This window comes from Cnephaeus nilssonii (genome assembly GCF_951640355.1).
Source record: "Cnephaeus nilssonii genome assembly, chromosome: 13".
In the NCBI taxonomy this organism is placed as follows: Eukaryota; Metazoa; Chordata; class Mammalia; order Chiroptera; family Vespertilionidae; genus Cnephaeus; species Cnephaeus nilssonii.
The window spans coordinates 19558948-19581828 of NC_137084.1; the positions used below are offsets into that span (position 1 = coordinate 19558948).

Genomic DNA, 22881 nt, shown 5'->3' on the forward strand with positions numbered 1-22881 from the left:
AAAAAAACTGCTTTTGTTCCTCAACACACACACACACACACACACACACACACACACACACACACACAGAGAGAGAGAGAGAGAGAGAGAGAGAGAGAGAGAGAGAGAGAGAGAGAGAGAGAGGAGAGAAGATTCATGTTTTCCCCTCTTCGGTGTGGAGTCCTGGCCAGGTATGTGTGATCAGAAAGCTAAGTTCTTAAGCTGTGCAGTAAACTAGAGCAACCTTAAGTTTCTCAAATGCACATTGTTCTCTCTGGCATCTGTGATTTTATACTTATGTCATCTCTACATCACTATCTTTATCTCAGTAACTTACAATTATTTTTCTGGTTTCAGTTTAGATAACCCTTTCTCCAGGAAGATTTCTCAGATTCCTCAAGACTGGTTGAGCTTCTGGTCTATTTCCTCCCATTATACCCTGTATTATTGCTATGTAAAACTTTTCATTTTGTACTGAAATTTTCCATTTTCTTGTAGCCCTAAATGACTATAAATTCTTTGAGGGGATAGTGTCTTAACTTCACTTTCCTCTTCTGAAGTGGAAGATATTTCAGTCCAACATCCTCATAGGTGCTCTCTCAGTTGTCATTATCTACAAGACTATGAGTCTACTGAGCTCCCACTTCCAATATGCAGCTATATACCCCAAATTGGACCCACGTGACAGAGTTTGTCATGGTGGGCTTTGCCGGGGTGCATGAAACACGCTTTCTCTTCTTTACACTCTTCCTCACCATGTACCTGTTTACCTTACTGGAGAACTTGGCCATCATCATGGTGGTGATTTTGGACCCTCGGCTCCGGAGACCTATGTACTTCTTCTTGACACACCTGTCCTGCCTTGAAATCGGGTATACCTCAGTCACAGTGCCCAAGATGCTGGCTGGTTTTATTGGAGGAGAAGGGGACAAGAATATCTCCTATGCTGGCTGCCTTTCCCAGCTCTTCATCTTCACCTTTCTTGGAGCAACTGAATGTTTCCTACTGGCTGCCATGGCCTATGACCGTTATGTGGCCATTTGTATGCCTCTCCGATATGGGGCCTTGGTGTCCTGGGGCACCTGCATCCGTCTGGCTGGTGCTTGTTGGCTGGTAGGCTTCCTCACACCTATGTTGCCCATCTACCTCATGTCCCAGCTGACATTTTGTGGCTCCAATGTTATTGACCACTTCTTCTGTGATGCCTCACCTTTGCTAGCCTTGTCTTGCTCGGATGTCACCCTGAAGGAGACCACAGACTTCCTGGTCTCTCTGGCGGTACTCCTGACCTCCTCTGTTGTCATTGCTGTGTCCTATAGCAACATTGTCTGGACGCTGCTGCATATCCGCTCCGTGGCTGAGCGCCGAAAGGCCTTCTCCACTTGTACAGCTCACCTGATTGTAGTGAGCCTCTTCTATGGCACTCTTTTCTTTATGTATGTCCGGACCAAAGTGGCCTCCTCCATCAACTTCAACAAGGTGGTGTCTGTCTTCTACTCCATTGTCACGCCAATGCTCAATCCCCTCATCTACAGTCTTCGAAACAAGGAGGTGAAGGGAGCTCTGAGCAGAGCCATTTCCCTCAAGTCTTGGAAAGGCCAGTGAGGGGGCAGGTAGGGTCCAGTTTCCTTGCCCTTTAGAAAGAGGGTGGTGAGAACTATGGAATGCAGCAGAGGTCTTGGTAGTTAAGCGTTATGGACTATGTATTAATTAAAATAAAATGCTAATCTGCTATAATAAAAGAGATCTAACTATAATGTAGCTTAAAGAATGAAGGAGATTTCATCTTTCCTGCAGGAGTCAAAGTTGAGTGCTCTTGGTTGGTGGGTGGCTCTGCTCAACAGCATTTAAGGATCCGAGCTCCCTTCATCTTGTGGCCCGTGAAACCAATTCAGCTCAACACTTGTTTTTAATGACCTGTGAGCTAAGAATGGTTTTTATACTTTAAAATGGTTGGAAACTACCCTGGCTGGTGTGGTTAGAACATTGTCCCATGCACTGAAGGGTCATGGGTTGGATTCCCGGTCAAGGGCATGTACCTGGGTTGCAGGTTCAATCTCTGGTCCCAGTTGGGGTTCACGCTGGAGGCAATTAATTGATGTATCTCTCTCACATTTATGTTTCTCTCTCCTCTGTCTCTCACCCTCCTTTCCACTCTCTCTGAAAAGCAATGGAAAAAATATCTCAGGTGAGGATTAACAACAACAACAACAACAACAACAACAACAACAACAAAATAAAAGATTGGGAACCAATCAAAAGTAGAATAATATTTCATGACATATAAACATTTTATATAGTTAAAATGTCAGTGTCCATAAATCAAGTTTTATCAGAACACTGTTACACCATATGAATTGTCTCTGGCTGCGTTTGTGCTACCATGATAGAGTTTAGTTGTTGTGACAAAGAGCATTTGCCAACTCCCAACTTAGCGCCTTCTTGTAATTTGCATCGTCAACACTGTGTTCCAGTGGGCAGGAAGGGTGAGAATGGAGCATGGAGGAGAGACACAACATGACTTAAGGTTTCTCCATTAGATGTGGCAATCATCACTTCCATACACCTCTGTTGGTAAGAAGTTAGCCATAGGACACATCTAATTGCAAAAATGGTAAATACAGTCTATAGCTAAGCTGCCAGATATCCAACCAGAACTGATTATTGTAGAAAAGAGAAGAACAAATTTTGGTAGACAACCAGCAATTTCCATCACAATGTCCCAGAATCACAACTGATTTTCCATGTGATCCATGCATTTATCTGCTTTGTAATGACATTATCTTATTTGAAATATAGAATGGTTTTTCCTCTATACCACATGGCTCCTTGAAAATTGTTTTAAAAGTATATCTATGGCAATGTCAACTCCCTTGAAATAAAATTTAAAAAGACAATTACAAGGGAAAAAAAGACAATTGTATTCCCCTTGATACTCCCAGTGCTACCTGGCACCATTCACAGTCATGGCAACATTATTGACTGTATTTCCTATGGATAGCTAAAGTTTTAAAAGCCGCCGCTAATAAAAATAAACCATGAAATCGTGTCAGGGAAAATGCATGTTTTTTTTGCAAATAGAAAATTTCTGAGAATATAATTTCTTCTTTGAGGGTTATTTATTCACAGAGTGAAAAATAGTCATGGGAGGTGCTAACTTAACATAGTCACGACTTCATTGGTATCCAGGAAATGTCACAGGGAGTAATTCCAGAGAGAAACAAGACTTATTAAGATAGAATTCTGTAAGCAGCGCTGTTTATCTTGCTTTACCCATTCTGCGTATCAGGATATTGACTTAATTATTAGTAAGGAACAACCTGGTTTCTATCTTGGAGATGGTACTTTGACTTGGGACTTGGTGAGAATAACCACAGATACACTCTGAAATCAGAACTCTACAGTTTGTTATGTACCATTATGTAAGACCATCAAAGGCTTTGATGTGGGTCTACTTCACTGCGTCCCATCTGGATGGACCTGCTTCTCCGGTGCCATAATCTTTTTATTCCTTGCACCTGTGATTGGCATCCCATTTCTTTTTTCAGGGTTTGTAGTCGTTGTTTAGTCCATTGCCTTTCAATTTGCACATGCCAACCACTTAGAAGTTTATTTCCAAGGCACAATTATGGAAATTCTGTCTTTGACTATGGGATGCTACAGCTCTCTGTTTCTCTAAAACAGGGGTCCTCAAAATTTTTAAACAGGGGGCCAGTTCACTGTCCCTCAGACCGTTGGAGGGCCGGACTATAGTTTAATAAAAACTATGAACAAATTCCTATGCACACTGCACATATCTTATTTTGAAGTAAAAAAACAAAATTGCAAAAACACCCGCATGTGGCCCGCGGGCCATAGTTTGAGGACGCCTGCTCTAAAATGAGTCTTCTTTATCTATAGATTTTTTCCTTTTGCTGGCTTCACTGTCATTGGTGTAAAAACATTGCCAGCCAGCCATGGCAAGGTAGAAGCATTTTAAACCCCTGTCAGCAGGAACTTAGGATGGATCTCAGTATTCAGAAATGTGGATGCCTTGACACCTTGAGACAGTTTGTGTAACACCATTCAACTCTGTCCCTTCCCAGAGAGCAGTCCAGGAGCACTATCACTTAATTAATTGATGCCCAGTACTTGTGGGCTTCATTAACATCCCATATTCTCTTGGGAGTGGTGGGCCTTCATTTAGAGCAGACTTTGTTCTAGTGGTTGCTCAACTGGGTCTGTGCCCATCACCTGTCCTCATCTCACCAAAGACAACCAGCTAACCAGAGCAGGTGCAGGACATTGACTTCTTATAAAAGAGTTTCATAAGTAGATATATTTAGTTTACTCCAATCAGGTTAGGTTGGGAGTGTTAGATCATAAGCTCTTTGCTTGTAAGGATACACGTTAGCCTGTATGAAGGTCCCTCCCCCAAACGTATTAAGATAGAATAACTTGAAGGAAGGGTCTCATAAAAGTTTCAGTTATTCAGCAATGAATCAAGAGATACAGGAAGGCTGGGTCCCTTTTTGCCTCAGTCACAGCGAAGAGAATACCCAGGATGTGCAGGAATAAGCGGACTTTGAATCTTACAGAGGGTGAAGGACAGGGGGTGATAGAATCAGTCAGCAGCATTTGGAAGAGCTGCCCAAAACAGCCCTGAGAATCTCTCCTTGGGAGCAGTGAGGGCCAGATGATGTGGGATTGAATTTACATGTACATTTGCAGAAAGAAAGAAGTCTTGGGGTGTTGTAGATTCTAGGGGAGACACATATACAAGTGGACAGACATGGAGAAAGGCTGACATCTTCCTAGAGATGGGTACAGAGACACACAAAGTCTCCCCTGCTCCTAGACATGGAGACAGAGGCTGACAGCAATAGAGGCCGACATACAGCACTGAGTCCACAGACTGAGACATTTACCAGGTGAGTGGATGTGACCTGTAAACAGGCAGACACATGAACTAAATAGGTGATCAGATGCAGAGACAGAAGCTCAGGTATGGATGAGACAGGGAGACAGGTAACACAGATATAGTGACTGGGATGGACATATGTAGAGAATGGTAGCCATATACACAGGCATACAGATGGGTTCAGGCACAGGCAAACACTTACTTAGATAAATAGCAGAGAGCCATGAGTAGGTGCAAAAGACACGTGCTAGAAGGCCTTTGACAAAGACGTAGGCAGAAGAAATAAGACAGATATGAGGTAGAGTGACATTGAGGTCTGGCTACATACTTCCTGGGCATCTTTGTAAACAGACACTATAGGCTCATAGATTGAATGTGAGTAGAAACCAGCAGAGCCTTGGAAACAGTTTAGATACCTGTGGAAACTGGCTCTTGGGAGAGAGTTGCTGACAGGGTGGGCCTGGGCTGCCTTCCCTTTGTCCCATGAACACTTCAGTAAATGCGTCTTATAGCTCTAGCTGCTGTGATTTTTTTCAAATATATTTTATTGTTTTTTTACAGAGAGGAAGGGAAAGGGATAAAGAGTTAGAAACATTGATGAGAGAGAAACATCAATCAGCTGCCTCCTGCACACCCGCTACTGGGGATGTGCCTGCAACCAAGGTACATGCCCTTGACCAGAATTGAACCAGGGACCCTTCAGTCTGCAGGCCGATGCTCTATCCACTGAGCCAAACTGGTTAGGGCTCCAGCTGCTGTGATTTTGAAACCATCCCCAGGCCTAAGGCTGCTGAACTCTTCTCTCCATCAAATTGAAGGAATGTTAGCATGTGCAGACGGGGTTGCTCAGTGACTTTGGGAGAGCTGGGATTGGCACTGAGTCTCTAATACCTGGGTGCACAGTGCGAGGGGCTGTCACTGTCAAGGGTCTCAGTGCCAGGGGACCCTGGATAGTGGATGACAGGCCGGGGGACCCCAGCTACCTGCAGTGATCAGGAAGGCTGCTCCTCCACTCCCTCCCTCCCAAGGGATAGAGAGCACAACCCAAGGTTGGACAGAGGCTGCTCCCAAGGCCGCTGGAACGTGACCTGTAACTGATCCATCAACCCTAATGAGCACGTCTCCTTCAGTGGAGGTGTCTGAGGGCTTGCACATTGGCAGGTAGCCAGGGGCCCAAATAGTATCCCCCATAGACATTGCTGAGAGCAGGGCCATGAGGACAACTGGACAGGTCATGGGGGGCTGTTCTTTTTGTGTGGCCATGAGACGTAGGATCCTTTGTAGTCAGAATGCCTGGGCTGACTTCCTCTGGGAGGCTCTAGGTACATCTGCTGGGTCTTCAGGGGACCCCGAAAAGGAGAGGGAGTGTGGCTGAGCTCCTCACTATATCTTTGGAGTTCTCCAGGGCTCTATGAACTTGTGTGGCTCTGGGCCTCAGCACCCCGAATCCTTGCCTCTCACATCCTGACAACTGCTAACTTTCCTTACTTCTTGGTCCAGGGACTGGCAGAGACAGTGAGAATGGGAGGTGTACCCTGCTCATCAATACCTCCATTCAACAAGGGACCCTGTTATGGGGACCTGTGTTTATGAAGGAGTCAGAACTCCCCGCAACAGGGCCTCTGGGAATTGCTCACACCCCATAACCTTCAAAGCCAGAATTCATCCAGTGATGCATAGGAGAGATCTGAGGTCTTCAGGGAGAGGCTGTAAAATAGGCCAGCAATGCAGCCTTGTTAAGTGTGTGGCCACAGGCCTGACTCAGGTGTATCTGTCTCTGGGGTGGGTGGGCACATCCAGCATCAAGCTCCCGGTGGGGCAGGGCCAGGGAAGACTGGCCTTAAGGCTCAGCTTCAATCTGTTTTTGGCCTGAATTCTACTCCCAACTCTCTTTCGAATGCTCTGAGTGGTCTTGGCAGGTCACCTCCTCTTTCTTGGGCCTCAGTTTTTCCTTCTGTGATAGAAAAATATTGGAATCAACAGGTGGTTCTCAAACGTTCTTTCAACAGAAGAATCCTATCTAATAAAAGAGTAATATGCAAATTAACCATCACTCTGCTACACCCTCAAGCCATGCCCACAAACCACGCCCACCAGCCAATCAGGAGCAAATATGCAAATAAACCCAACCAAGATGGCTACAGCCACAGAGAGCAGGAGGGAGGCTTGGGTTTCGCAGGCTATGGAGGAAGCCAAGCTTTCCGCCTGCCATTGCTGGCCTAGGCCTCCACTCAAGGCTACAAAATTTCAATTATAGAAGGTAAACAAATCCAAACAGAAATGGTGGCAGCCACGGAGCTGGAAAGAGCAGGAGGCTAGGGTTGCCCCCGGCAATGGAGGAAGCCAAGCTTTCTGCACACCCTCGCTGGCCCAAGCCTCCGCTTAAGGCTACAAAGTTTCAATTATAGAAGATACATAAACCCCAACAGAAATGGCTGCTGCCACAGAGCAAGCAGAAGGCTTGGCTCTGCTCCAGGCTACAAAGTTTCAACTGTAGAAGGTAAATAAATTCCAGATACCAGGGCCTCCGCTTGGGTCGCCAGGGGGCGTGGCTGGCCTGCAAACCACCACAGGCCCCTTGCTCACCCAGGCTGCCCCACGCCCCAAGGGAACTCCCACCCTGATCCTGGACATCCTTCAGGGCAAACCAGCCGGCCCCCACCCGTGCACCAGGCCTCTATCCTATCTAATAAAAGAGTAATATGCAGATTGACCATCACTCCAACACACAAGATTGCTGCCCTCATGTGGTCAAAGATCCTGTCCCCATGTGGACACAAGATGGCCACCACAAGATGGCCAACAGGGGAGGGCAGTTGGGAGGGACCAGGCAGGCAAAGGAGGGAAATTGGGGGTGACCAGGGAAGGGTAGTTGGGGGGGACCCAGGCCTGCAGTGGAGAGCAGTTGGGGGGACCAGGCCTGCAGGAGAGGGCAGTTAGGGAAGACCAGACCTGCAGGGGACAGCAGTTAGGGGTGACCAGGCCTGCAGGGGACGGCGGTTAGGGGCAAACAGGCTGGCAGGGGAGCAGTTAGGCATCAATCAGGCTGGCAGGGGAGTGGTTAGGGGGTGATTAGGCTGGTGGGCAGAAGCATTTAGGGGCAATCAGGAAGGCAGGCAGGCGAGTTGTTGGAAGCCAGCAGTCCTGGATTGTGAGAGGGATGCCCCACTGGGATTGGGCCTAAAGGGGCATTTGGACATCCCTCGAGGTTGTCCCAGATTGGAGAGGGTGCAGGCTGGGCTGAGGGACAACCCCCTCCCCCCGTGCATGAATTTCGTGCACCGGGCCTCTAGTCCTTTCATAACTCACTTAGAAGCTCAATGCACAAAATCAGATGTGGAGCTGCCCTCTATTAGGCAGGGTCAGTGACCTTGACTCTGCCAGCTGGACCCTCCCTTGGCCCTTTCAGTGGCTTCTTGGGCCTCTTCAAAGAGTCCTCCACCTCTAAGGACCACAGTTTGATGCAAGGGGACTGAATTGCCTCTAAGGCTCTTTTGAGATCTGACTCTAATATTCAAGTGAGGATGATTGGGTAAGCATTGGAATAGTCATAACTCTTTTTTTTTATTTATTGATTAAGGTATTACATATGTGTCCTTATCCCCCAATTGCCCCCTCTCCCCACTCCCCACTCCACCACTCATGCCTTCACCCCCCTGGTGTCTGTGTCCATTGGTTAGGCTTATATGCATGCATACAAGTCCTTTGGTTGATCTCTCCTCCTTACTCCAACTTCCCCTACCTTCTCTCTGAGGTTTGACAGTCTGATCGATGCTTCTCTGTCTCTGGATCTGTTTTTTTTTTTTTTTCTTTCCAATTTTTTTTATTAAGGTATTATATGTGTACATATCTTACCATTGCCCCCCCCACCCCACTCCCATATATGCCTTCACCCCCCAGAGTTTTGCGTCCATTGGTTATGCTTATATGCATGCATACAAGTCCTTTGATTGATCTCTTATCTCCCCCATCTCTCCCTAACCTTCCCCCTGTAATTTGACAGTCTGTTTGATGCTTTACTGTCTCTGTATCTATCTTTTTGTTCAATTTTATAATGTTCTTTATTATCCATAAATGAGTGAGATCATGTGGTATTTTTCTTTCATTGACTGACTTATTTCACTTAACATAATGTTCTCCAATTCCATCCAGGTTGCTGCAAATGATGAGAATTCCTTCTTTTTTATGGCAGCATAGTATTCCATTGTGTAGATGTACCACAGTTTTCTGATCCAGTCATCTGCTGACGGGCACCTAGGCTGTTTCCAAATCTTAGCTATGGTGAATTGTGCTGCTATGAACATAGGGGTGCATATATCCTTTCTGATTGGTGTTTCTAGTTTCTTCGGATATATTCCCAGGAGTGGGATTACTGGGTCAAATGGGAGTTCCATTTTCAGTTTTTTGAGGAAACTCCATACTGTTCTCCACAGTGGCTGCACCAATCTGCATTCCCACCAGCAGTGCACGAGGGTTCCTTTTTCTCCGCATCCTCGCCAACACTTGTCGTTTGTTGATTTGTTGATGATAGCCATTCTGACAGGTGTAAGATGGTACCGCATTGTTGTTTTGATTTGCATCTCTCGGATAATTAGTGACGTTGAGCATGTTTTCATGTGTCTCTTGGCCTTCCTTCTGTCTTCTTTTGAAAAGATTCTATTTAGGTCTGTTGCCCATTTTTTTATTGGATCATTTATCTTCCTTTTATTAAGTTGCATAAGCTGCCTGTAGATGTTGGAGATTAAACCTTTATTGGTGATGCCATTTGCAAATATGTTCTCCCATGTAGTGGGCCTTCTTGTTGTTTTGTTGATGGTTTCTTTTGCTGTGAAAAAGCTTTTTATTTTGATGTAGTCCCATTTGTTAATTTTCTCTTTAGCTTCCACTGCCCTAGGAGCAGTGTCAGTGAAGAATTTCTTTTGGCATATGTCTGAGATTTTGCTGCCTGTGGATTGCTCTAGTATTTTTATGGTTTCCCGTCTTATGTTTAAGTCCTGTATCCATTTTGAGTTTATTTTTGTGTATGGCGTAAGTTGGTGATCAAGCTTCATTTTTTTGCATGTATCTGTCCAATTTTCCCAACACCATTTATTGAAGAGACTGTCTTTATTCCATTGTATGTTCATGCCTCCTTTGTCAAATATTAATTGAGCATAGTGGTTTGGGTCAATATCTGGATTCTCTATTCTGTTCCATTGATCTATATGTCTGTTCTTGTGCCAGTACCAGGCTGTTTTGAGAACAGTGGCTTTGTAATACAGCTTGAAATCTGGTATTGAGATCCCTCCTACTTTATTCTTCTTTCTCAGGATTGCTGTGGCTATTCGGGGTCTTTTTTTATTCCAGATGAATTTTTGGAGAGTTCTTTCAAGGTCTGTGAAATATGCCGTTGGTATTTTAATGGGGAGTGCATTGAATCTATAGATTGCTTTGGGTAGTATGGACATTTTAATGATGTTGATTCTACCAATCCATGAACATGGTATGTTCTTCCATCTGTTTACATCTTCCTCTATCTCTTTTTTCAGTGTCCTGTAGTTTTCCGTGTATAGGTCTTTTACCTCCTTAGTTAAGTTTATTCCTAGGTATCTTAATTTTTTTGGCGCGATGGTAAATGGGATTGCCTTTTTAGTCTCTCTGTCTGTAAGTTCACTATTGGTGTATAGAAAGGCCATAGATTTCTTGGCGTTAATTTTGTATCCTGCTACATTGCCGAATTCCTTTATTAAGTCATTAGTTTTTTGACGGAGTCTTTTGGATTTTTTATGTACAATATCATGTCGTCTGCAAATAAAGACAGCTTTACTTGTTCTTTTCCAATTTGGATGCCTTTTATTTCTTCTTCTTGTCTAATTGCAATGGCTAATACTTCCAGTACTATGTCAAACAGGAGTGGTGAGAGTGGGCATCCCTGTCTTGTTCCTGTTCTTAGGGGAAATGTTTTTAGTTTTTGTCCATTGAGTATGATGTTTGCTGTGGGTTTATCATATATAGCTTGTATTATGTTGAGGTATGAGCCTTTTATTCCCATCTTGTTGAGAGTTTTTATCAAGAAAGGGTGTTGGATTTTGTCAAATGCTTTTTCTGCATCAATTGATATGACTATGTGATTTTTATCTTTCAATTTGTTTATGTGATGTATCACGTTTATTGATTTGCGGATATTGTACCATCCTTGCATTCCTGGGATAAATCCTACTTGGTCATGGTGTATGATCTTTCTGATGTACTGCTGGAGCCGATTTGCTAGAATTTTGTTGAGGATTTTGGCATCCTTGTTCATGAGGGATATTGGTCTGTAATTCTCTTTCATTGTGTTGTCTTTATCTGGTTTTGGTATTAGGGTGATGCTGGCTTCATAGAAGGAGCTTGGAAGTGTTCCTTCCACTTGAATTTTTTGGAATAGTCTGAGGAGGATAGGTTTTAGTTCTTCCTTGAATGTTTGGTAAAACTCTCCTGTGAAGCCATCAGGCCCCGGGCTTTTGTTTGCCGGAAGCTTTTTGATGACTGCTTCAATTTCGTCCATAGTTATTGGCCTATTGAGCTGTTTAGATTCTTCTTGATTGATTTTTGGAAGGTTATATTTTTCTAGGAATATGTCCATTTCCTCCAGGTTGTCCAGTTTGTTGGAATAGAGTTGTTCGTAGTATTTTGTAACAATCCTTTGTATCTCAGCAGGGTCTGTTGTTATTTCACCTCTTTCATTTCTGATTTTGTTTATTTGGGTCCTCTCTCTTTGCTTCTTGGTGAGCCTGGCTAGAGGTCCATCAATCTTGTTTATCCTTTCAAAGAACCAGCTCTTGGTTTTGTTGATCTTATGTATTGTTTCTTTGGTCTCTATGTCATTTATCTCCGCTCTGATCTTTGTTATTTCCTTCCTTCTGGTTACACTGGGCTTTTCTTGCTGCGCTTTTTCTAGCTCTTTGAGTTGTAGGGTTAAGTAATTTATTACCATTGTTTCTTGTTTTTTGCAATAGGCTTGTAGAGCTATGAACTTCCCTCTCAAGACTGCTTTCGCTGTGTCCCATAGATTTTGGATTGTTGTGTTTTCATTGTCATTTGTTGCCATGATGTTTTTTATTTCTTCCTTGATCTCTCTGGTGACCCAGTCCTTGTTTAATAGCATGCTGTTTGGTCTCCATGTGTTTGATTTCTTTGGATTGTATTTATTGTAGTTGATTTCCAGTTTTATGCCACTGTGATCTGAGAAGATGCTTGATATAATTTCTATCTTCTTGAATTTGAAGAGATTTTGCCTGTGACCCAGCATATGGTCTATCTTTGAAAATGACCCATGTGCACTTGAGAAGAATGTATATTCTGTGGCTTTGGGGTGAAATGTTCTGAAGATGTCAATTAATTCCATCTGGTCTAGTGAGTCATTTAAGACTGCTGTTTCTTTGCTGATTTTTTGTTTAGAGGATTTGTCCAGTGGTGATAGTGGGGTATTAAAGTCTCCTACTATGATTGTATTGCTATTAATCTCTCCCTTGATATCCTCCAGGAGTTTTTTTATGTATTTGGGTGCTCCTATATTGGGAGCGTATATGTTTACCAGAATTATTTCTTCTTGTTGGATTTCTCCCTTTAGTATTATGAAGTGGCCTTCCTTATCTCTTGTTATGGCATTTACTTTGAGGTCTATTTTGTCAGATATAAGTATTGCTACCCCTGCTTTTTTTTTCATTTCCATTTGCCTGAAAGATATTTTTCCATCCCTTCACTTTCAATCTGTGTGAGTCTCTTGTTCTGAGGTGGGTCTCTTGTAGACAGCATATACATGGGTCGTGTTTTTTTATCCATTCAGCTACTCGAAGTCTTTTGATTGGAGCATTTAGTCCGTTTACATTTAAAGTTATTACTGAAAGGTATTTGTTTGCAGTCATATCTATTTTTGTGTCTGTATTCCTTCTTACCTGTTTATTTCTTCTTTTTACAGTATTCCCTTTAGCAATTCTTGCATTGCTGGTTTGGTGGTGATAAACTCCCTGAGGCTTTTTTTGTCTGCAAAGCTCCTGATTTCCCCTTCAATTTTGATTGATAGTCTTGCTGGATATAGTATTCTTGGATTCAGTCCTTTGCTTTGCAACACTTTGTATACCTCCTTCCATTCACTTCTAGCTTGTTGTGTTTCTGATGAGTAATCATTTGACAATCTGATGGGTGTTCCTTTGTAGGTAACTCTCTGTCTCTCTCTTGCCGCCTTTAGGATTCTCTCTTTATCATTTATATTTGCCATTGAAATTATGACATGTCTTGGTGTGGGTCTTTTGGGGTTGATCCTGCTTGGGACTCTCTTTACTTGAGTAACTTTTATCTTTCCCATATCCGGGAAGTTTTCTGTCATTATTTCTTCAAATAGATTTTCTAAACCCTGCTGCTCTTCTTGTCCTTCTGGCAGCCCTATTATACGCATGTTACTTCGTTTCATGTTGTCCCGAAGCTCCCTTAGGCTTTCCTCCTGCTTTTTAATTTTTTTCTCCAATTGCTGTTCAGCTTGAGCTTGTTTCTGTACCTGATCTTCTAACTCACTAATTCGGTCCTCTGCTTCTTGTAGTCTACTGTTGAAACTTTCCATGGTGTTTTTGATTGTAGCTATATCACTCTTCATTTCTTCCTGATTCTTGCATAAGTAGTTGATTTTCTCATCCATCCGTTGTATAAATTCCACGACCATTACTCTGAACTCCTTTTCGGTCATGTTGCAAGCTTCAGTTTCACTAATTTCCTTTCTTGGCGACTCCACATTTTCTTTCCTCTGTGAGATATTTCGTTTCCCCATTCTGGCTATTACCAGAGAGCTCAAGTTTCCGTTTGCGTGGACCTGGGCCGTGTGCTGTGGGGACTTCGCTCCACCCGAGTTTCACTGGAGTGCTCTGACACTAGGACGTGTGGCTGCCTTTGGTTGGTGGGAACCAGACTTGCCCAGGGTCAGTGTCCCCAGTGTTCCGTGTGGTCTCGTGTGCACACTTGGAATCAGGGGCCCTGTCTGTACCACACTGTTGGTATGCGCCGAAAATGAGATCCTTAGGATGTGCCAGGAGTCAGAGTTTCCCTGTGTCTGCACCAAGACTCGAGTGTCAAAGTCTCTGTTGCCTTGTGAGGTTTCTCGTTGAGAATCAGGGTCCCTGTGTGTGCATGCACCAACAATTGGGGTCGCTGGCTCTTAGTGTGAATGCGCTGTGAGTCAGGGATCCCAGGCAGCTGTGTCCGGCGTGCCAAATTCCCTGAAGTGGAGCTGCGTCCTCTGTGTGCTCTCTCTACTGAGCCAAACCGGCTAGAGCGCACATTCTTAAAATCCTGAAGGTGAGCTGACTCTGTGGTGCATTCTCCCAAAGTCCCGGAAGGGGGGCGGAGTCCGTCCTGCGCGCCAACTTCCCCGAAGGGAAGCCCTTCTGTGCACGCTCTAAGATTCCCAGAAGGGGGAGCTGTGACCCGCAAGCCAAATTCCCCGAAAGGGAGCCCTCTGTGCGCACTGACAGATTTCCCTGACCGGGAGCTGCTTCTGTCCCGTGCCGCGCCAAATTCCCTAGTGGGGAGCGCGTCCCTGCGCAAAGCTAGGCAGCTTGGGCGAGGGGCGGGTCTATCAGTTACTGCGCTCTCGGCCGGCGTGCCTGTGAGCGCTCAGCAGCTTGGGGGAGGGGCGGGTCTATCAGTTACTATGGCGCTCGCGCGCCTGCTGGGAGTGGGGTAGGCTCTTTGACTCACGGAATTCTGCTGAGAAGTCTGGATTCTTGTTTGTTGGTCTGAAGCTGTGATAGCAGTTCTCTGTGCCCAGTGGCTGCAGGGTCCTGGTTTGTGTCAGAAGCCAGGATCCAAGTCTCAGGCAGCTCTGTTTCCCAAGATGGCGTGGTCTCCGCGTCCGCACCAGCCGCTGAGAAGTGTCCGCTTTGTGCGCGGGGCTGCGCCGTCTAGGACTGCCCAGTTAGGGAGCCCCTTGGAAGACGTGCAGAATCTAACTGACCCTAGCTCACACACACACACACACACACCACACACGTCTACACTCTCCTCTATGGGTTCCTCACTCGCACTCTCTCCCTACCTTCCAGCCGGTCGCCATCTTTTCGAGAGCTAATCCATTCTCACCTCTGGATCTGTTTTTGTTCATCAGTTTATGTTGTTAATTTTATTCCACAAATCAGTGAGATCACATGATATTTATTTTTTTCTGACTGGCTTATTTTGCTTAGCATAATGCTCTCCAGTTCCATCCATACTGTTGCAAATGGTAAGAATTCCTTCTTTTTTTATGGCAGCATAGTATTCTATTGTGTAGATGCACCACAGTTTTTAATCCACTCATCTGTTGATAGGCACTGAGGCTGTTTCCAAATCTTAGCTATGGTAAATTGTGCTGCTATGAACATAGGGGTGCATATATCCTTTCTGATGGGTGTTTCTAGTTTCTTGGGATATATTCCTAGAAGTGGGATCACTGGGTCAAATGGGAGTTCCATTTTCAGTTTTTTGAGGAAACTCCATACTGTTCTCCACAGTGACTGCACCAGTCTGCATTCCCACCAGCAGTGCACGAGGGTTCCTTTTTCTCTGCATCCTCACCGGCACTTGTCATTTGTTGATTTGTTGATGATAGCCATTCTGACATGTGTGAGATGGTACTGCATTGTTGTTTTGATTTGCATCTCTCGGATGATTAGTGCGGAGGAGTCATAACTCTTGTCCCAGGAGAGGGTGGGGCTGAGGAGAGGCGGGTGAACATCCAGAGACTGGCTAGAAGGGGAAGCTTTGGGATTCTGCCCTCTGCCCTGAAGGAGACTAGAAACCCCGAAGGGGCAGGAAATATTAGTAAACTAAGAGCCAACAGAACTTTGTTTCTTTATGAATTGTACTGGCCCTGGCATGGTGTAGCTAGTCTCTGGGACAAACACAGCAATGTTTCCAGAGAGATCCAGGTAAACATGTGAGGGTAGGTAAAAGGGGGCTGGTGCAGGGGCCTCAGGAGGGCAGTGTCAGGGAGCAAAGTAGCTGTACAGTGCATAAAGTCTCCTTGAACCCAGTTTACCATTTGGTCCTCATGATAGTCAATATAAAGTAGCTTAAAAATGACATAATTTTATTATAACTTTCCCAAGACAGGAATTAGGGTGTGGTTGTCTTTGTCCTCTGCTCAGGATCTCCCATGACTGAAATCAAGGTATTGGGAGGGGCATCTCATCTGAGACTCAAAATCTTCTTACTAGCTCCATCAGGTTGTTGGTAAAATTCGGTGTAATTGTGTGACTATGGTGCCCATTTCCGTGCTAGCAGTAGGCCAGGGACTGATCTTGCACCCACACTCAGGTCCTTGCCACATGGCCCCTCCTCTCATATGATGACAGCTTACTTCTTCAATGTTAGCAGGAAAAGTCTCTGCTGCTTTGAATTTCTTTTTGGGGGTAAGTTACTCTATTAGGTCAGGCCCACCAAGGATAATGTCCCTTTTAATGAACTAAGAATCCACTAATTCAGGACCTTACTTACTAGTATATCTTCAAAATCTGGTAACCTTACAATGGGAGTGGTGTCCCATCATATTCCCAGGTCCTGCTCTCATTCTAAGGGAGGGGATCCTGAGGGCATATGTCATTGGAGGTCATTTTAGAATTATTCCTACAGATATTAGCACCAAACCAGGCAAATCTGGAATACAGAATATTTATAGCACAACTCTCAGAGTCTTGGGACAAATGAAAAGGAAGAGGACTCTACTAGATTAAACAAATATAAGACAAGTAACAATCAAATGAAGTGCTTGAACTTAGATTGAATCCAGATTAAAACGGATATAAATAAAAAACTCATTCTTGGATAAATAATAAAAATATGAATGTAAACTAGATATTAAATTATATGATGGGGCAAAATTGGTAATTTTCTTAGGTGTGATAATGGTATTATAATATTATGGTCATGTAGAGGAATATGCTTAATGACCATGATATTTTTAAAAATGTCATTGAATTATAACAAACATTCAGAAAAAAATAATATCATACATGAATTTTCACAATTTTATCACACTTGCGTTTCTAGATCAAGATTCAACACATTACTTGTCACTGCCACAGTCAATATATTCCAAGCCACAGTTACATAATTTCAAAATAACATCTTATGCACTGTTTTAGCTTGTTTATTTTATTTAGTTTTTCCCATCCAATGTAAGGGATAAATTTCAATGCCTTCCAGTTTGCAAGATTTGTTTTCAATACTTGGAACTTGCTAAAGCCTTCAAAAGTTGAAGGCTTTTGTGCTCCATTCATTATATGCTTTGATAAAAGACACAAGATTTCTGACTGATTTAAAATGAATACAATGGAAATTTTGAGAACATTTTGACAAATGAGCCCTATATTATTGCAGATCACTTAGGTTGATTAAAAGGTAGCACTTCAAAGGCTTACATACTTTCACCATCTTATGGATAAGAAGCAAGAAAGAAATGTTGAGTTAAATTACCTTTGATGGGACTGAAAAGTCACGTTTCCCAGAGTGAAATGTAAACACACCTGCTATTTTAAGCCATGATCAGCAGGCTCAGTGTTTGAAAGCAAGTGTTGATATACCTACAGCAGATTTGTATCTTCTACTTTTCAAGTCCTCCCTTTGACTCCCATAATGGATGATAAAAGCTGACAAACATTTTGTGCAAAATGTGTGTTCATCATCAACTTTCTTGAGTAACACACACGTCCGTTTTGAGTTTATTGCTACCAAAAGTGTTTACTGCAAAAACTCTCAGACTACTCTATATATGCTCTTAGTCCCTATTTTCTGCACATTTTTCATTTATTCCCAAGAAACTACAATGGACAACCTGTTGGCTTCATGTGCTATGAAATGGGCCACAATACACTGGTTGGTACACCAGTGGCTGCTGGGATTGAATATTTCTCTCACCATTGCCCTAGACTGGATAAATGAACCTTCCCTAGATCCTTATGCCTGAGCCAAGTAATTCTTCCCTTATGTTTCCATTCCAGTAGGCTGTTCTCTCTCTGTCTCATTCTTTCTCAATTAGTACCACAACTTTAAGCCTAGGTGGATAAGAAACTCAGTTCTGGACAAGGGGAAGTAATTCCTCTGTCAGTGTAATTTGGAATGCCACAATTCAAATGCTGGGTTTTGTTTTCATTGTCTTATCCCTTAAGGCTGAAAGAGTTCAGATATTTTAGAATATATAATTTATAGCCTCTGATTTTTATTCTGTTTTTAATCAAGAAATTGAAACTAGGGAGAAACCAAGATGGCGGCATAGGTAAACACCTGAACTGCTGCCTTGCACAACAACTTCAAAACTACAACTAAAAGACAAAACAGACATCATCCAGAACCACAGGAAGGCTGGCTGAGTGGAAATTCTACAACTAGAAGGAAAGAGGAAAACACACTGAGACTCAGAGGAGCTGCAGAAGTGAAGTGCAGAGGTACGGAGGTGCGCACGCGGAGAGGGCTGGCATCTGAGTATGTGGCTGTCTTTTTCAAGTGGGAGGGAGACAAAAGCTCCCAACTGCTCTGAACTCCAGTTCTGGGCGAGACTCGGGGGACCCAGACTCATACAGGGAGAAACTGGACTGTCTGGCAGCGGGCGAAACTCAAGGGCGGCTTTCTCTCAGAGGTGCTTGCAGTTACCACAGGACACTGAGACCCTGGGGCCCCTTAGGGAAGGGCTGATGGGAAGCCATTGCTGTTTGCTCTGCCCTGAGACTCTGCCCCATCCAAGCTGTGCGCAGAAGCTTTTGCATATGAATGGCCTGGTCCTTTGAAATCTAAATTTACCTAACAAACTGCAGCTGAGTCAGTGAGACCCAGAACATCCAAAAGAAGGCCCAAGGCCCCACAGAAGCTTGCATTGCTTCACAGCTGGGCCTCATCTGGGCACCTCCAAAACCCAAACAGAGAAGAGGAATCTGCAGATCTCTCCGTAGCTCCTGCTGGGTGGCCTCAGGCAGAGGCTAAATTAGCACCTCCTTGGAGATCCAAGAGCCAGTGTACCCAGTGGTCAGAGTGGGACCATCCAGATTAAAACTCCTCAGATCCATAAGGGACATACTCAGGGGGCAGACTCAGTGAGCACCAAAGCCCCACTGAAGCAAGTCTTGCCTCATAAGGGTGTCTCCAGCACAGAAGTTCTCCTATCGTAGACACAGCTGATCCTCACAGCCAATCGGCCTGGAGGTCAATTCCTCCCAGTGATACCAACAACAATCAAGGCTTAACTACAACAAGACTGTGCACACAGCCCACAAAGGGGTGCACCAAGAGTGTCCACCTCAGGTAACTGGGGAGGCTGAGCCACTAAGGACACCTATAGGACACCTAGCACACAAAGCCACTCTATCAACACAGGGAAGCAGCCAAAATGCAGAGACAAAGAAACAGGTCACAAATGAAAGAAATGGAGGAAAGCAAATGACTAGATACAGAGTTCAAAACCACGGTTATAAGGTTTTTCAAGAATTTTCTAGAAAAGGCTGATAAATTTAGTGAGACCCTCGAGTATATGAAAAAGGACCAACTAGAAATTAAGCATACACTGACTGAAATAAAAAATAATATACAGAGATCCAACAGCAGACTAAAGGATCGCAAGAATCAAGCCAAAGATTTGAAATACAAAGAAGCAAAAAACACCCAACCGGAAAAGCAAAAAGCAAAAAGAATCTAAAAATATGAAGATAGTGTAAGGAGCCTCTGGGACAACTTCAAGCGTACCAACATCCGAATTATGGGGGTGCCAGAAGAAGAGAGAGAGCAAGATACTGAAAACCTATTTGAAGAAATAATGACAGAAAACTCCCCCACCTGGTGAAAGAAATAGACTTACAAGTCCAGGAAATGCACAGAACCCCAAACAAAAGGAATTCAAAGAGGACCACACCAAGACATCATAATTAAAATGCCAAGAGCAAAAGACAAAGAGAGAATATTAAAAGCAGCAAGAGAGAAACAGTTACCAACAAGGGAGCACTCATACGATTGTCAGCTGATTTCTCAACAGAAACTATGCAGGCCAGATGGGAGTGGCAAGAAATATTCAAAATGATGAATAGCAAGAACCTACAACCAAGATTACTCTCCCCAGCAAAGCTATCATTCAGAATTGAAGGTCAGATAAAGAGTTTCGCAGATAAGAAAAAGCTAAAGGAGTTCATCACTGCCAAACCAGTATTATATGAAATGCTGAAAGGTATTCTTTAAGAGGAAGAAGCAGAAAAAGGTAAAGATAAAAATTATGAACAACATATCTATCAACAAGTGAATCTAAAAATCATGTGAATAAAAAATCTGATGAACAGAATAAACTGGTGAATATAATAGAATCAGGGGCATAGAAAGGGGAGTGGACTGACAATTCTCGGGGGGAAAAGGGTGTGGGTGGTGCGGGAAGAGACTGGACAGAAATTGTACACCTATGGATGAGGACAGTGGGGGGGGGGCGTTAAGGGCAGAGGGTGGGGCGGGAACCGGGTGGAGGGGAGCTATGGGGGAAAAAAGAGGAACAACTGTAATAATCTGAAAAATAAAGATTTATTTAAAAAAATAAAATTAAAAAAAAAAAGAAATCGAAACTATCCAGTGCCTTTAGAAGCAACCACCTACCACACCGTCTTGAATTCCTCATGCTTTACTTACCATTTGTTGCGTGACAGAGACCTCATTGTTCCCAAAGCTTTGCTTTTACTGGGCATCATATTTTAAGAGACCATTGTTCATTATCTATTGGTTGGCCAACCACAATGAACTATGGAATGAAAGAGCAGTAGTCTGCATCCTATATCATAATACTAGATAATTCTTACTGATTTAGGCAACATAGCCAGTGTTGTGATGATTAATTTTATGTGACAACTTGACTGGGGTGCCAAAATATTTGGTTAAACATTATTTGTGGGTGTGCCTGTAAGGGTGTTTCTGGGTGAGATAACATCTAATTTGGTGAATTGAGTAACGCACCTGGACCTCCTCAATGTGGGTGAACCTCATCCAATGTATTGAGGGCCTGAATAGAGGAAAAAAAAAAAAGAAGCTCAGTAAAGGAGAATTTGCTCTCTTTTCCTGACTGTCTTTGAACTGGAACGTAGGCTTTCTTCTGCCTTTGGACTCAGGCCCAACTGCAGCTTACACCACTGGCTCTCCTGTTTCTCAGGCCTTTGAACTTGAACTGGAATTATATTATTGGCTGTCCTAGGTCTCCAGCTTGCTGACTGCACATTGTGGGATTTCTCAGCTTCCATAACTGCATGAGCCAATTCCTTATAATAAATATATTTATACATACTATATAATAAAAGACTAATATGCAAATCCACTGAATCTGTGGAATGACTGGTTGCTATGATGCGCACTGACCACCAGGGAGCAGATGCTCAACTCAGGAGCTGCCCCCTGGTGGTCAGTGCGCTCCCACAGGGGGAGCGCTGCTTAGCGAGAAGCTGGGCTGATGGCTGGTGAACGCAGGGGCTGTGCTAAGGATGTCCGACTGCTGGCTTAGGCCCACTCCCCGAGGGCTCCCAGACTGTGAGAGGGTGCAGGCTGGGCTGAGGGACCCACCTCCCTCCCCCCGCACCGAGTGCACAGATTTTGTGTACTGGGCCTCTAGCACAATAATAATTTACTTGATTCTTCCAAATTCTCTGGTGGTTTCTTGCTTGCAATAATCCTGCTACTGATTTCCAGGTGAAAAACTGTGAATTATAAATAAAACCTTTGTTTTAGAGCTGATTGTTGCCACAGCAAACCTAGTCTGTTCTGAGTAATCTAAACCTCAAAATTGATTTTTATCATCTTCCTTAATCATTATAACAATTATTTCAAAAAGGAAATATTAATTGAGTATTTCCCCCAGAACTTTTTCAGGAAATGGATGTTATTTGGCTGACATATGATTAGTGACTCCAGGATGCTTAATCTATTGGACAGAGGTTGTATTAATTATTTTAAAGATAAAGTGATTAAGTGGGGACATTTATAAAGCTAGATATTATATATTTTATTTTTCATACATGTATGATGTATAAATCTATGGAAATTCCATTTGTAGGACTGAATTGACATGCCCATCCTGACAATGTATGCTACTCTTCTAATTTTTAAAAATAGTTCTTTATTGTTGAAAATATTACATATCTTCCCTTTTTTCCTCCATTGATTCCCTCCAGCCTGTCCCAACCCTTTGCCGTAGGCCCTCATCACCCCATTGTCTATGTCCATGGGCCATGCATATATGCATACAAGGTCCTTGGTTGATTACCTCCCACTTACTCCTCCTCCCCACCTTCCCTCCGAGATTTTGCACTCTGTTCCATGCTTCCATGTCTCTGGATCCACTCGATGACAGAATTTTGATTAAAGTGCACTGGAAGATGAAAATTAAATAAAAAAGAGAAATAGTAATTGGTTTTTTATTTGATGAAACTGATGTTCTAAAAAGACAAGATATGTACAACAGAAAAATTATGGCCTGGAAAGCCTATAATATTTACTATATAGTCCTTTACAGAAAAAATTGCCACCTCCTCGTCTAGAACAACAGCTTGTCTGATGGAACAAATGGTCTTAAAGATGAGGCCCACCTTCATTTTTTATTGATTTGATTTCTAACAAGAGATTTTCCCCCTAATGGTCTTTGCTTTCCCCAACACCTACCACACTTAGCTTTTAAGTATTTTCTTTTAGAGATTCAGATTAGCTTGATACACTGACATTTGGGCAGTGTTTGGATGAGTGCCTTGGAATACAAAACACATTCTGAGTAAGGTCATTCAGCAGTGTGGTGTTCTGGCCTTGTGGGGTGTATGTCCCTGTCACACCATATCCCTCAGAAACTAGGGTATTGGCCATTGAGCAGACAGCCCCAAAGATAAGATGGTTTAGTTAATCTTGAAGATGTCAGAGTAGCATTAAAGCAGGAAACCAAAATCAATGAGTGTTCAAGTGGGAAGGCAATTTACAAATTTAGAAATTCTATTCTTTTGGCACTAGCAAGAAGGAAGACA

At 43.4% G+C, this 22881-nt stretch overlaps 1 protein-coding gene across 1 annotated transcript; it reads left to right on the forward strand.

Moving 5' to 3' along the window:
• Positions 1-630: 630 nt before the first annotated feature.
• On the forward strand, positions 631-1584 carry OR6Q1 (olfactory receptor family 6 subfamily Q member 1; the record flags this gene model as incomplete). The annotated part of the gene is made up of 1 exon (XM_079789091.1): positions 631-1584. The coding sequence occupies one exon, from the start codon at positions 631-633 to the stop codon at positions 1582-1584; it is 954 nt and encodes a 317-aa protein (XP_079645217.1).
• Between the last annotated feature and the right edge of the window lie 21297 nt (positions 1585-22881).